A 17,276-nucleotide genomic window follows, 5' to 3' on the forward strand; every position below is an offset into this window, starting at 1 on the left:
ATATGTTAACCACCTCGCCTGGTATACAGGAGGTCGTGGGTTCGATGCCGACCCTGACGCCTGCTGCTGTATATTTAGAGTTTGCGTGTCTCTCTCTCCCCGTGGTCGCGTGGATTTTTCTCCGGGTCCCCCGGTGTTTCCCTCCACATTCAGAATCAACGTCACGCGTGTTAGAGTATTTGCCCGCTGTACATATCCACGCGATAACGAGAAGCCGCTCTGCAAAAAGAGCTCAACGGGTCTTAGGGGCCGTTCATAAATGACGTCACGTACCTAGGGGGGGGGAGGGGGTCAGAGATTTGTGACGATCTGTGACGAGGAGGGGGTGGGGTTGAGAAATGTGACGTCACATCAAATGCACAACTTTAAATAATATAGAATTGTTACAACAACACTAATTGTTATAACAACACTCCTACAACATCGGAGTGCAGCGCCACATTAAATACGCACTACAATGACAATAGTTTAAAGCGATTTGAAGCATGTTTTATTTTCAAAATGGAAATATGATTTTGGGGGGGGGGGCAGAGGGGGGTCTGACTTTTTGTGACGCCGTGTGACGAGGGGGGGGGGGGTCAAAAATAGTCCAAAATCGCGTGACGTCATTTATGGCAAATAAAACAAAATATTTTAGAAGGGGCAGTACCCCCACACTTTACCCCATCACACGCGGACAAAGGCGGTGGGGTTGGAGGGTTTAATAAACTTCCACGATTGTTTCAACTTCCGTGCCGGGAGTTCGACGCGGCGACCTCTGCATTGCAAGTTCCGACGTACTCGCCCCAATACAAAGACAAAGATCCCCCATGTAGCCTTAGCAGACTTGTTGGGGCAAGTGCTGTTGGGGGAGAGAAGCAGCACCGATGGAGGCCGGGCACTGGCGCACGAGGGACACAAAGACTAAGATCCCCCGTATAGCCTGAACAGGCTGTAGGGGCAAGTGCTGTTAGCGAGCACCTATTAAGGCCGGCACGGCACGCAAAGGGGTGGGTGGCCAGCACCACGCCCGACCCTCTGTCTCCCCAGTGGCGATGTTTACTGCTCACCGCACCAGGTACTCATTTGAGGCTGAGTCGACCTAGGGGAGGCCCAGGACCGGTTCAGATAATCGTCACTGTTATTGATCATGAGCCGGGATCGAACTCGAGTGGCCTGGTTCGTAGCGCAGCGCGCTAACTGCTGCGCCACCGCTCCCCACCGCACCACGGCAGGCACGAGGCTGTAATTACATTGAAGATTCACCAGGGGGTAGTACAGGACCACGTTTTAACAGTAAGATGTGTACACACGTATGTTGATATTCTTTCGCACCGTACGTAGCCAACGGCGCTAATCGGAGGTTAGCGCGGTTGGCTGCGTACTAAAGAAATTCGTTTATCAATCTAGATGATGATGATGATTTAAAAGTGCCTAGCTCGGACGGCTTCCTAATATCGGAAAGGAAGAGCGTTCCAGACGGCCGCAGAAGCCGCCGCTGCTGTTGCTGCGAGGATGACCGGAGTTGGGGTGACGGTGGTCGATGCTTCTTGTGTGACGGATACGGATCGTCCAGTCCTAGGCCGATGGGGCAAATGCCGTTCGTGAGAAACTGAAAGAACCAATAATACGTCTACATTGTAGACTGCCAGTACACTCACCCAGCTTAATCATTGTTATAGTGTACATTATAGACTGCCAGTACATTCACCAAACTTAATAACCAGGCTACAGTCTACATTATAGACTGCCAGTACACTCACCCAGCGTAATGACCAGGCTACAGTCTATATTATAAACTGCCAGTACACTCACCCAGCTTAATAACCAGGATACAGTCTACATTATAGACTGCAAGTACGCTCACTCAGCTTAATAACCAGGCTACAGTCTACATTATAGACCGCCAGTACACTCACCCAGCTTAATGACCAGGTTACAGTCTACATTATAAACTGCCAGTACGCTCACCCAGCTTAACAATTGCTACAGTCTACATTATAGACCGCCAGTACACTCACCAAACCTAATAACCATTGCTACAGTCTACATTATAGACTGCCAGTACACTCACCCAGCTTAATAACCAGGCTACAGTCTACATTATAGACTGTCAGTACACTCACCCAGCTTAATAACCAGGCTACAGTCTACATTATAGACTGCCAGTACACTCACCAAGCTTAATAACCAGGCTACAGACTACATTATAGACTGGCAGTACACGCACCCAGCTTAATAACCAGGCTACAGTCTACATTATAGACTGCCAGTACACTCACTCCGATTAAGAACCAGGTTACAGTCTACATTATAGACTGCCAGTACACTTACCCAGCTTAATAACCAGGCTACAGTTTACATTATAGACTGCCAGCACACTCACTCCGATTAAGAACCAGGCTACAGTCTACATTATAGACTACCAGTACAATCACCTAGCTTAATAACCAGGCTAGAGTCTACATATATACTGCCAGTACTCTCACCCAGCTTAACCATTGCTACAGTCTACATTATAGACTGTCAGTACACTCACCCAGCTTAATAGCCAGGCTACAGTCTACATTATAGACTGTCAGTACACTCACCCAGCTTAATAACCAGGCTACAGTCTACATTATAGACTGCCAGTACACTCACTCAGATTTAGAACCATGCTACAGTCTACATTATAGACTGTCAGTATACTCACCCAGCTTAATAACAAGGCTGCAGTCTACATTGTAGACTGTCAGTACACTCACCCAGCTTAATAACAAGGCTGCAGTCTACATTATAGACTGCCAGTACACTCACTTAGTTTAATAACCAGGCTACAGTCTACATTATAGACTGCCAGTACACTCACCCAGCTTAATAACCAGGCTAGTCTACATTACAGACTGCCAGTACACTCACCCAGCTTAATAACCAGGCTACAGTCTACATTCTAAACTGCCAGTACGCTCACCCAGCTTAACCATTGCTACAGTCTACATTATGGACTGTCAGTACACTCACCCAGCTTAATAACCAGGCTACAGTCTACATTATAGACTGCCAGTACACTCACCCATCTTAATAACCAGGCTACAGTCTACATAGAACCAGGCTACAGTCTACATAGAACCAGGCTACAGTCTACATTAGCGGTTTTTGTTTTTTATTATTTGTATTTTATTATTTATTATTATATTCACTTTTATTAATCTCCGTGACTTTACCGAAAGAGCCAGACTGCGTGAATGGCGGCGTAGCGGTCAGCACGCGCTGCACTTTGTTATACCGGAGAAAGAAAGAACGAACAAATAAATAAATACATTAATCTCCATTTAGACTGCAAAAATCCGATGAGCTATGAAGCGTTTTTTTGGTCCACAGAGGTGTCACGTCGTTTCCCCACGGATGACATCGCAGTGTGCGAGACAGAGGGGGAATGAATTAGTTCCGGTGGAGTAAGTCATCTGGTGTGAACAACTCAGCATTGGGGAGACAAAGGCGGCCGGGTATGGTGATACACCGCGGGTCTGCACCATACTCGCGCGCTCTACCCGGCAAGCAAGTGTTGCTCGTTAACAGCACTTGCCCCAACTCTCAGTTGAAGCTATACAGGGGATCTTTGTTTCTGACGTATACACTTGTACACACGTACACAGAGACAAAGATCCCCCGTATAGCCGCAACGGACTGTTGGGGCAAGTGCTGTTAGCGAGCAGCACCTGTGAAGGCCGGCCACGGGCACACGAGCGGGTGTGTGGCCAGCAAACACGCCCGGCCGCCTTTGTCTCCCCAGTGGCGATGGTGTTCATGGCCGTGAGCGGGAATCGAACTCGGGTCCGCCGGTTCGTAGCGCAGCGCGCTAACCGCTACACCACCGCTCCACAAGCACATGCGACTACCCTTGCACTAACAAAGACAAAGATCCTCCGTGTAGCCTTAAGCGACTGTTGGGGCAAGTGCTGTTAGCGAGCACCTATGAAGGCCGGACACGGCCAGCGACCACGCCCGACCGCCTTTGTCTCCCCAGTGGCGATATTGACACAACACGCGCACTGAACACTCAACACCTTGAGCGCGTCCTCATATGACCCCCCCCCCCCTTTCCATACCGCGCTCCCCACACCGCCCCTCCCCCCCTCTTTCGTTAATTAATTTAAATGCTGCCCCCCCCGATTGAAACTCACAAGTGTCGACTCAAATGAGTACCTGGTGCGGTGTGTAAACATCGCCACTGGGGAGACAAAGGCGGCCCGGCGTGGTGCTGGCCACCCACCCCCTCGTGTGCCGTGCCGGCCTTCATAGGTGCTGCTCGCTAACAGCACTTGCCCCTTGCAGTCTGTCAAGGCTATACGGGGATCTTTGTCTTTGCGTGCGTGTGAGCGGTGTGGAGCGATGAGCGCGCCGCTCGCGGCCACCACCACCGGTGACGATTATCTGACGCGGTCCAGGGCCTCCCCTAGGTCGACTCAGCCTCCATTGAGTAGCTGGTACGTCGTGTGAACATCGCCACAGGGGAGACAAAGGCGGCCGGTGACGTCAGCTCACCGTGCTGGCAGGAGGAAGTCACGGAAGAGACCCAAGTGGATTTAAGATGACTGACCGATGCACCCACCTGCACTCCCACACCGTTTGTGCCGACTCGTTACCTTTTACTAAACTAAACAAATCAATTTTTCGATTTAAAGCTTTCGTGACTGCAGGGATTCATCTTCTTGGTTCTTTTGGAAAAGTCACGTAGAATGGAAATAAAAAAATAATAAAAATAAACATAATAAAATTATTCTCACGACGTTTCGGCCACAACGCAAGCAGCCGTCCTCAGGTGGGAGAGCAGGTCTGTCGAAGAGAATTATTTTATTATGTTTTATTTCCTCCTGTATACCAGGCGAGGTAGTTAACATCTCACCACGGGGAGAGAGACACGCAAACTCACACAGCTGGCGTCAGGGATGGGATCGAACCTACGACCTCCTGCATACCAGGCGAGGTAGTTAACATCTCACCACGGGGAGAGAGAGACACGCAAACTCACACAGCTGGCGACAGGGGTGGGATCGAACCTACGACCTCCTGCATACCAGGCGAGGTAGTTAACATCTCACCACGGGAGAGAGATACACGCAAACTCACACAGCTGGCGTCAGGTTGGGATCGAACCTACGACCTCCTGTATACCAGGCGAGGTAGTTAACATCTCACCACGGGGAGAGAGAGACACGCAAACTCACACAGCTGGCGTCAGGGTTGGGATCGAACCTACGACCTCCTGTATACCAGGCGAGGTAGTTAACATCTCACCACGGGAGAGAGACACACGCAAACTCACATGCAAACTCACACAGCTGGCGTCAGAGTTGGGATCGAACCTACGACCTCCTGTACACCAGGCGAGGTAGTTAACATATCACCACGGGGAGAGAGACACGCAAACTCACACAGCTGGCGTCAGGGTTGGGATCGAACCTACGACCTCATGTATACCAGGCGAGGGAGTTAACATCTCACCACGGGGAAGAGAGACACACACAACTCACACGCAAACTCACACAGCTGGCGTCAGGGTTGGGATCGAACCTACGACCTCCTGTACACCAGGCGAGGTAGTTAACATCTCACCACGGGAGAGAGACACACACAAACTCACACAGCTGGCGTCAGGGTTGGGATCGAACCCACGACCTCCTGTATACCAGGCGAGGTAGTTAACATCTCACCACGGGGAGAGAGAGACACGCAAACTCACACAGCTGGCGTCAGGGTTGGGATCGAACCTACGACCTCCTGTATACCAGGCGAGAGTTAACATTTCACTACGGAGAGAGAGCGAGACACGCAAACTTCAAATATACAGCAGCAGGCGTGAGGGTCGGGATCGAACCTACGACCCCTGCATACCAGGCGAGGTAGTTAACATCTCATAGCCACCGTGATGATGATGAGAGAGAGATAGAGACACTGCAAACTGCAAATATACAACAGCAGGCATCGGGTCGGGATCGAACCCACGACCTCCTGCATACCAGGCGAGGTAGTTAACATCTCATAGCCACCGTGATGATGATGAGAGAGAGAGGAGACACTGCAAACTGCAAATATACAACAGCAGGCATCGGGGTCGGGATCGAACCCACGACCTCCTGCACACCAGGCGAGGTAGTTAACATCTCATAGCCCACCGTGATGATGACGAGAGAGAGATAGAGACACTGCAAACTGCAAATATACAACAGCAGGCATCGGGGTCGGGATCGAACCCACGACCTCCTGCACACCAGGCGAGGTAGTTAACATCTCATAGCCACCGTGATGATGATGAGAGAGAGATAGAGACACTGCAAACTGCAAATATACAACAGCAGGCATCGGGGTCGGGATCGAACCCACGACCTCCTGCATACCAGGCGAGGTAGTTAACATCTCCTAGCCACCGAAGCACCCCCCCCCCCCCAGCCGCTTCGCTCGCTGTTGTGAACGTCGACCCTCCTCCGTTGTTGTTCTTGTTGTTGTAACAATCCATCTTGCACCGGCAGACACACACACACAGAGCGGCTCCTCGTTCCATCTCCTCGGGAGACGTGTACCCTGGGACATGGCCCATGATCTTCGCCGGACAAGCACGCACGGCACAGGGAATGTGTAACGCTCCTAAGGGTGAAAGCCATTGTCGACTTATTTATTATTATAAGATATCCTAATTGGGCATAATGGCGTGCGGCAGCATTGGTAATTAAGGGTGATTATCTGTAATTGGGCAAGGATGTTTTTTACTTTTTGTGGAAGGGGCTGGTGGTGGGGGGGGGCTAGTACGGCCTTGCTTCGCGTAGCCCCCCCCCCCTACTCCCCCCCCCCACTCTAACCACCATCAGCACCCCTCTTGATCTCATTACCTCTGTGCCGCGTTGTGGGGGGGCGGGAGGTGATGCGTGACAGCTGCCTCCTGCCCCCCCCCCCCACTTCACCCCCCCACCCTTCACCCCCCCCACACTCCACCCCCCCCCACTTCACCTCCCCCCACATTTCACCCCCCCCACCCTTCACCCCCCCACTTCACCCCCCCACCCTTCACCCCCCCCCCACCCCACCCCCCCCACTCCACCCCCCCCACTTCACCCCCCCCACTTCACCCCCCACACTCCACCCCCCCACTCTACCCCCACACTTCACCCCCCCCCACACTCCACCCCCCCCACTTCATCCCCCCACTTCACCCCCCCACACTTCACCCCCCACTTCACCCCCCCCCACTTCACCCCCCCACTTCACCCCCCACTTCACCCCCCCACACTCCACCCCACACACTTCACCCCCCCCACACCACTTCACCCCCCACACTTCACCCCCCACTTCACCCCCCCCACTTCACCCCCCCACACTTCACCCCCCACTTCACCCCCCCCACTCCACCCCACACACTTCACCCCCCCCACACCACTTCACCCCCCACACTTCACCCCCCCACACTTCACCCCCCACTTCACCCCCCCACACTTCACCCCCCCCCCACTTCACCCCCCCACACTTCACCCCCCCCCCCTTCACCACCCCTAACACTTCACCCCCCCCCCTTCACCCCCCCCCCACTTCATCCCCCCCCACACACTTCACCCCCCCCCCCCACTTCACCCCCCCCCACTTCACCCCCCCCCACTTCACCCCCCCCCCCACTTCACCCCCCCCCACACTTCCCCCCCCCCCCCATCCATCTCCCCCCTCTCCACCTTCCACCTCTCTAAATCCATCCCTTTTTCATCGTGATTTGTCTGGACGTGTTTACTTACATGGCGATGATGCTGCCGTGCTTTAAACAAACAAGCCACTGGGCTTGCAATCCAGAGGTCGGTAAGTCAGGTCAACTCGATCTCCGGGCGCGGCAGTTGAAATAACGATGCACGTCATTTTGTTGTTGTTGTTGTTGTTATCAAATCTCCAGCAGTCAGGCGATCGGGATGTGAATCGCGTGTCGTGGTGGGGTACAGAGTGAGGGGTCACTGGCACCTCCTTCGAGTCGTCCGTCTGGCGGGGCAGCGTGGAAGAGTACATCGAGGATTTTTCGATTTTAAGCTTTCGTGACTGCAGGGATTCATCTTCTTGGTTCTTTCGGTAAAGTCACGTAGAATGGAAATAATAAAATAATAAAAATAAGACGTTTCGGCCACAACGCAAGCAGCCGTCCTCAGGTGGAGAACAGGTCTGTCGAGAAGACAGAGTCTGCTTGCGTTGTGGCCGAAACGTCGTGAGAACTATTTTATAATGTTTTATTTTTATTATTTTATTATTTCCATTCTACGTTACTTTACCGAAAGAACCAAGAAGATCTACACTATGGGGACCTCATTTGCCAGTAAAATATGATAATCGGTTCTTTACCCTTCTATCTGGCAACAGATAGAAGGGATAGAAAAAAGGTGTCAGTTTTGTTGCCAGATAGAAGGGTAAAGAACCGATTATAACCAAGAAGATACATCGAGGATGTCTCTCTCTCTCTCTAGAGCTCCCGATGGTGGCGGTCCATCCGTCAGCAGTTGCGCGAGCAGCGTTTGCAGATGCTGCGCCTTCATCTTCTCGTGCCCACGGTTTGTGTGTGTGTATATAATGTAGGCGACGTTTCGGGCAATGGTCCTTCATCGAGGAGAGGCCAGAGAGGTGGAGTGCAAACAACGCAAGGATGACCCAGCTAATCCGCAATTACCAGCGTGGTGAAGTATGGTCAAACAATAACCACTAGCCCCCCCCTCTCGCCCATGGCGAACACAGTGTGTGGGAGGGCTTCATTCATCCAGCAGTGGATTTATAAAAAAAAAACAAGGGCTTGAAAGTAAGGATCGAGTGTGCACGTGTGTGTATATGTAGCGTGCATATACACACACACACTGTGAACGTATGAATAATCAATGGTGTTTGAATTTAGATTTACAGAAAAATAAAACGACCCACATTTTACCACACCGCACACGACCGACTGCGGGGTGAACAGAGGCAGTGGGGGGTTGGAGGGGGAGTGGAAGGGGACTGGGGGGGGGGGTTTAGAGATGTCCCCCCAATGTTTCTGGCCACCTCTGCATTTTGCAAGTGCGGTGCGCGCGAACCATTCAAAAGTTGTGTGTGTGTATTTCATGTTACCAGGTAAGGCCGCACGGAAGCTACGTGGCTGGTCAGAAGCGACCTGGCTATCACAGATGATCGCTCAACGACGTGGGCTCATCATCGTCATCATCACGTGGACATCTATAGCAGGCGAATACTCTCTAAACGCTTGACGTCGATTTTAAATGTGGAGGGGTTAACAGCGGAGGACCGGAGAAAAATCCACGCGACCACCACGGAGAGAGAGACACGCATACTTCAAATATACAGCAGCAGGCGTCAGGGTCGGGATCGAACCCACGACCTCCTGTATACCAGGCGAGGTAGTTAACATCTCCTAGCCACCGTGATGATGATGAGAGACACGCAAACTCCAAACACACAGCAGGCGTCAGGGTCGGAATCGAATCCACGCACTCCTGCATACCAGGCGAGGTAGTTAACATCTCCTAGCCACCGTGATGATGATGAGAGACACGCAAACTCCAAACACACAGCAGGCGTCAGGGTCGGGATCGAACCCACGACCTCCTGCATACCAGGCGAGGTAGTTAACATCTCGCCACCGTGGCGCCCCTAGTATTGCGTCAGGCAGCATCTATGCACGGATGAACACGTGCTATCTATACATATTTGTTATTATATACAAACATAACATACTCATATACAAAGACAAAGATCATCCGTTAAGCCTTCGCCGGCTGTTGGGGCACCACCTGTACTCCCCCACTGTGCCACCTCGCTGCGTTTTATCCGCCCGGCGCTCGACTCGTTGTTGTGAGCGTCGCTCCTCCGCCCTCCGTTGTTGCTGGAGGGCGACTGCCTTCAACTGTCCAGCAGCAGCGTCCTTCACGAGCCTCCTCCACAGAGGCCGATCTTGACACCGCTGGTACCGGTCATCGGCAAGTCCACTCAGCTCCACTTCCACCCACGGACTCACCCGCGAATGCACGGACACAAAGACAAAGATTGCCCGTATAGCCTGTAACAGACTTTTGGGGCAAGTGCTGTTAGCGAGCACCTATGAAAGCCGGCACGGCACGCAAAGGGGTGAGTGGCCAGCACCGCGCCCGGCCGCCTTTGTCTCCCCAGTGGCGATGTTTACTACACAGCTCACCAGGTACTCATTTGAGGCTGAGTTAACCCAGGGGAGATCCAGAACCGGTGCAGATAAATACAATCGTCACTGGTGTTGGCCGTGAGCGAGAGTCGAACTCGAGTCGCCGGGTTCGTAGTGCAGGCGCGCTAATCCCTCCACCACCGCTCCTCGCAACATACAGATACAGTATACAAACAACCACACAGACAGCACACGTAACTGTAACGTACACATATAGTATTAGACAAGGATGTCATTGTCCCGGTAAACATGCCAACGTTGAACCAACGTCGCAGCAAAACATGCCAGCAAGATCCGAAATCTCTGTAACCCTCAAAAACGCTAAGATGCCAGCTAGCAACATCAGCAAAGAGGAGCGTTTTGAATTAGCTCAATTAAAAAAGAGGGATGACATTGTCATCCTCTCAGCCGACAAAGGCAATGCCACTGTCATCATGGACAAAATAGAATACAACAACAAAATTCAAGAACTACTAAACGATGGCAGCTATACAAAAATAAAAAGAGACCCCACCAACAGCCTCGTCTCCAAAACCAACAACATCATTTCTGCTTCAACCGCATTAATTGATCAGACCAAACAGTTCTCGTTGAAACCTTCTGCAGCCAGACCACCAAGATTGTACGGCTTGCCAAAGATACATAAAGAAGATACACCTCTTCGTCCCATTGTCTCTACTATCAACTCCCCCACTTACAAACTGGCTCGTTTTTTGTCCGAAATCCTACGGCCTTTCACTGGAAAAACCACCTCTGCAGTACTAAACTCTACTGACCTGGTATCGACAATCAAGGGGATTGCCCTGTCCCCAGACGACCTGCTTGTCAGTTTTGATGTGGTTTCCTTGTTCACCAAGGTACCTGTGCCTGACACCATCGCAATCATTGAAGACTTGGTTCATCAAGGACTGAATGCTGGGGTACCCCCCCTGGTGAGACACTGCTTAACCAATACATACTTCACCTGGAATGGAACCTTCTACAAGCAAATTGAGGGCACCCCAATGGGCTCCCCCCTATCTCCGGTTGTAGCCAACATCTTCATGGAGAAATTTGAGACGGACGCCATCCAGACTGCCACTCTACGCCCGACCTTATGGAAGAGGTACGTAGACGACACTTTTGTCATCTGGCCACATGGCCGGCCTGCTCTAGACCAATTTCTCGACCACATCAATTCCATACACCCAGCCATCAGATTCACCATGGAAGTCGAAAATGATGGCAAGCTACCCTTTTTGGATGTCCTAATCAAAAGGAGACCTGATGGTTCAATGAGCCACTCTGTCTACAGGAAAGCCACCCACACGGATGCTTATCTAAAACCGGATTCCCACCACCATCCATCTCAGAAGAATTCCCTCATCAAGACTCTATATCATAGAGCCCAATGCATCTCCGACCATGAACACATTTCCAGTGAACTCAAACACGTACGCCAAGCTCTTAAGGCAAATGGTTACTCCGACTATACAATCCGCAAAGCCATCACTCCAACCATCAAGAAGGATCCTGTTGAGGAGCCTTTCAAGACCATCACCTTACCCTACATTGCTGGGGTCACAAAAAGATCTCCAAAATCCTGATTAAACACAAGATCCAGGTCCGATTCAACACAGTACATAAAATCCGTGATCTGGTACCGTCTGTAAAAGATGTGGTTCCAGACATACAGTACCCTGGCGTCTACAAACTAAGTTGCCTCTGTGGTAGCAGTTACATTGGGGAAACCAAACGACATGTCTCGGACCGCATCCGTGAACATAAAGCTGACCTGAAACACGGTAGGACTAACACCTCAGCCGTGGCAGATCACTGTTACAACTCAGTGGGCTCACATGATATTGACTTCTCCAAGACAGAGGTTCTCTGCAAGCCATCTGGCTATCATGAGAGATTCGTTCATGAGGCGATCCACATATACAAACACAGAGACAACTTTAACCGAGAAGATGGATTCTGGCTCAGCAATCATTGGAAGGACGTAATAAACCATTTCGATACACATTAGGGTGTGTAGAATAATACATAGTGTGATATTAAATGTATAAGATATAGGTTGGTTTACAGCAATACAGTATATAATTTAATGTTGGGTTTATCTATGGCAGTATATAGTACGGTATATGCTCGTGTGATGTAAGAGAATAAGGTTTAGATGGAAGCATATTATAGAATTTTTACGAGGTAAAATTGTAATGTATTACTTGCTGTTAGTAACTCAGCTTATTATAGAGTATAGTAAGTATACTGATGGTGCGATGCAGTTTATACTTTAGTTTTTTATGTAGTTTATACTTTAGTTTTCTACGTGTTGTTGAGTAACTGCAGCTACATATCATTAACATTCCTTTCCTTTGTTACTGCTAATCCCTGCACCCCCCTTGGTTGCTGCTGATCCTGCATAATGCATGGGCATAATATGACTTTGACACCCCCCGCCCAACGCCTACGCATTTTCCATGAATATGCTAAATCCCTCTTCACATGCACATTCTTTTGTTAAGGCGCTCTTCAACCCCCAATGCAGCTTATATAAGCTCCTAGTTTGGTAGTGTCTCATTCTTCACCTGAAGACGGCTGCTTCGTTTGTAGCCGAAACGTCGTGAGAATTGTTTTATTATGTTTTATTTTTATTATTTTATTACTTCCCTTCTACGTGACTTTACCGAAAGAAAACAAGAAGATGCCAACGTGAATTTAACGTTGGCGCAACGTTCCACGCTTGCTCGAGTTGTTACTACAACTTCAACAGTTGTTGGGACACGGGGCTGTCAGCGAACAACTAAGGGGCCATCCATCTCGTACGCACAGAGGGTGGAGAGGGGGGGGGGCACCCAATTGCGTACGCGTGCGTATGGGGGGGGGGGGGGTCTACTGACAATGTACGCATAGGAAACAGGGGGAGGGAGGGGGGTGAAGCCTCGATAATAATTTGTCTACATCGGCCTGCAAATGAGCCACAGTTCAGTGTCTCCAGCTGTCAGCAGAGGTCGCAACCGGGTACCCGATACTCGTACACTACCCGATACCCGGCTACCCGTACCTGGCCAGGTACGGGTACGGGTACCCGTTTGTGACCCTGGTGCGGCCGGGTACGGGTACGGGTAGGCCGTGAGTCACTGGTGAGTAACCGTTTGCCACTCATTTCGGGTAGGGTACGGGTACCCATTTGCGACCCTGGTGCGGCCGGGTACGGGTACGGGTAAGGAATCAAACCCCGTTGCGACCTCTGCCTGTCAGACAACAAGTCCTGCCGGGAGAAGTGGCACTGTGGGAGAGACGTCACTTCGTGCGCCACCGTGCCCCTGACTGCAGATATCACGCAGCTCGGCAAAATAAGTGGCCAAGGAACACGACTTAATTCGTTAATGCAGCCGGCGGTGGACTGTCTGTTTGCTTAAACACGTTAATATTATTGATCCTTGATCGTGTCTGCGTGGATTAAATATCGGCCGTTCTATATGATTCGGGGGGGGGGAGGGGGGGGTGCGTCAAGCGAGCTTACACTACAGAAAAGAGAAAGGTCCCCCGTGTAGCCTTGGCGGACTGTTGGGGCAAGTGCACACACATATATACAAACGCACGAAATACATTCAGACGGAAACGCGTATATTTAGTATATACAAAGACAAAGCTCCCCCGTAAAGCCTTAACAGACTATTGAGAGGGCATCGAACTCGGGTCGCCGGGTTCATAGCGCTGCGTGCTTACCGCTACACTACCGCTCCCCGTGGTATGTAGCATATACACAGACACACTGCATACATGCAAGCCTTCACGTACATATACAAAATACAAAGATCCCCGTATAGGCTTTAACAGGCTGTGGGGGCAAGTGCTGTTAGCGAACGGGCACGGCACGCAAGGTAAGGCGTGCGTGTGTGACCAACACCACGCCCGGCCGCCTTTGTCTTCCCAGTTCTGATGTTTTACATACGGCACCAGTGACTCATTTAAGGCTGAGTCGACCTAAGGGAAGGGCACAGGACCGGTTCGGATATTCGCTGCCATTGCTGTTGGCCGTGAGTGGGAATCGAACTCGGATCGCCGGGTTCGTAGCGCAGCGCGCTAAGCGATGAACTCCACTCTGTAGATATAAATATAAAGATCACCCGGATAGTCTTAACAGACTGTTGGGGCAAGTGCTGTTAGCGAGCAGCACCTGTGAAGGCCGTGACGGCGCACGAGAGGGTGTGGGTGGCCAGCAGCACCACCACTTCCGGCCGCCTTTGTCTCCCTGGTTGTGATGTTTGACAAACACCGCACCGGGTGCGATCATTTGAGGCCGAGTCGACCTACGTGCACGCAATTTTTTGCGTGTTTTTTTTTGTGTCTTTGACCAAAATATTTGTAGAGCCGCATCACGCGTGGAGCTACTTGTACACACACAGCAGGTACACAGAAAAAATTAACAAAAAATAGTCCGAGAACCGCATCACACACGGAGCTACTTGTACACACACATACACAGCAGATATACAGAAGAAATAAACAAAAAATAGTGAGAGAGCCGCATCACACGCGGAGCTACTTGTACACACTCACACAGCAAGTACACAGAAGAAATAAACAAAAATAGTGCGAGAGCCGCATCACACGCGGAGCTACTTGTACACACTCACACAGCAGGTACGCAGAAGAAATAAACAAAAAATAATGCGAGAGCCGCATCACACGCGGAGCTACTTGTACACACACACACACACACAGCAGGTACACAGAAGAAATAAACAAAAAAATAGTCCGGGAGCCACATCACACGCGGAACTACTTGTACACACACACAGCAGGTACACAGAAGTAATGAACAAAAAATAGTCCGGGAGCCACATCACACGCGGAACTACTTGTACACACACACACAGCAGGTACACAGAAGTAATGAAAAAAAATAGTCCGGGAGCCACATCACACGCGGAACTACTTGTACACACACACAGCAGCAGGTAACAAACAATTGTTGACTCAAATAAACAAAACGGTGATGGACTAAACGCTATTATGTATCCCCCACACACATCAAGTTATTATTTAACAATCACAGTTTGACTATTGTTCATTTTGTTGTCACCAAGACATCCCATAGTGACCCCCCCCCCCCCCATTCCCCGACATATTTAATTAATTATCCGTCACGTTGAATCACGTTCAAGAGATACCCCCCCTCCCCCTCCCCTCCCCCATTAAAACGGGCTGCCCCCTAGCGGGCTGCCCCCTAGCGAGCTGCCCCCTAGGGGGCTGCCCCCTAGCGGGCTGCCCCCTAGCGAGCTGCCCCTAGCGGGCTGCCCCCTAGCGGGCTGCCCCCTAGCGAGCTGCCCCCTAGCGAGCTGCCCCCTAGCGGGCTGCCCCCTAGCGGGCTGCCCCCTAGCGAGCTGCCCCCTAGGGGGCTGCCCCCTAGCGAGCTGCCCCCTAGCGAGCTGCCCCCTAGCGGGCTGCCCCCTAGCGGGCTGCCCCCTAGCGGGCTGCCCCCTAGCGAGCTGCCCCCTAGGGGGCTGCCCCCTAGCGAGCTGCCCCCTAGCGAGCTGCCCCCTAGCGGGCTGCCCCCTAGCGGGCTGCCCCCTAGCGGGCTGCCCCCTAGCGAGCTGCCCCCTAGGGGGCTGCCCCCTAGCGAGCTGCCCCCTAGCGAGCTGCCCCCTAGCGGGCTGCCCCCTAGCGGGCTGCCCCCTAGCGAGCTGCCCCCTAGCGAGCTGCCCGCTAGGGGGCAGCCGAAGAGGCGCAAGGAGGTGAAGCCCAGAGGGGGCACCTGTAGCATGCCGAGCCGCAGGTGCCCCCCCCCACACCCCCCACACACCCTACACACACACAACACACACACACACACACACACACCCTACACACACACACCCTACACACACACCCTACACACACACACACCCACACACACACACACACACCACTACACACATACACCCTACACATACCCTACACACACACACACCCTACACACACACACACCCTACACACACACACACCCTACACACACACCCTACACACACACCCTACACACACACACCCTACACACACACACCCTACACACACACCCCTACACACCACACCCACACCACACCCACCACACACACCACAACCCTACACACACACACACCCTACACACACACACACCCTACCACACACACACCCTACACACACACACACACCACACACACACACACCCTACACACACACACACCCTACACACACACCTACACACAACCCTATACACAACACCCTATACACACACACACACACCCCACACCCACACACACACACACACCCTACACACACACACCTTACACACACACCACACCCTACACACACCACACTATACACACACCCTACACACACACACACCCTACACACACACACCCCTACACACACACACTATACACACACCCTACACACACACACCCTACACACACACACTATACACACACACACACCCTACACACACACACACCCTACACACACACCCTACACACACACACACCCTACACACACACACACCTACACACACACACACCCTACACACACACACACCCTACACCCTACACACACACCCTACACACACACACTATACACACACCTACACACACACACCCACACACACACACACATACACACACACTATACACACACCCTACACACACACACCCTACACACACACACACTATACACACACCCTACACACACACCCTACGCACACACACATACACACCCCTACACACAAACACACCCTACACACACACACACCCTAACACCACACATACACACACCCTACACACACACACCCTACACACACACACACTATACACACACACACACTATACACACACCCTACACACACACAACCCTACACACAACACACTATACACACACCCTACACACACACCCTACACACACACCCCCCTACACACACACACACACCCTACACACCACACACTATACACACACCCTACACACACACACACCCTACACACACACACACCCTATACACACACCCTACACACACACACCCTACACACACACACTATACACACCACACCTATACACAACACCCTATACACACACACCCTATACACACACACACCCTATACACACACACCCTATACAC

At 51.6% G+C, this 17,276-nt stretch overlaps 1 protein-coding gene across 1 annotated transcript; it reads right to left on the reverse strand.

The window, feature by feature from the left end:
- Nucleotides 1-15,428: 15,428 nt before the first annotated feature.
- Nucleotides 15,429-15,920, reverse strand: LOC133361493 (acanthoscurrin-2-like). The gene has a single exon (XM_061580406.1). It carries the CDS (start codon nucleotides 15,918-15,920, stop codon nucleotides 15,429-15,431), a length of 492 nt encoding a protein of 163 aa, XP_061436390.1.
- Nucleotides 15,921-17,276: the final 1,356 nt, after the last annotated feature.

The sequence above is a fragment of the Lethenteron reissneri genome, unplaced genomic scaffold (assembly GCF_015708825.2).
Source record: "Lethenteron reissneri isolate LAM-NWPU_2019-01 unplaced genomic scaffold, ASM1570882v1 scaffold_1115, whole genome shotgun sequence".
NCBI classification, from domain to species: domain Eukaryota; kingdom Metazoa; phylum Chordata; class Hyperoartia; order Petromyzontiformes; family Petromyzontidae; genus Lethenteron; species Lethenteron reissneri.

Coding starts and splice junctions, on each gene's coding strand:
- LOC133361493 (XM_061580406.1), bottom strand. CDS start 15,920: ATGCTACAGGTGCCCCCTCTGGGCTTCACCTCCTTGCGCCTCTTCGGC.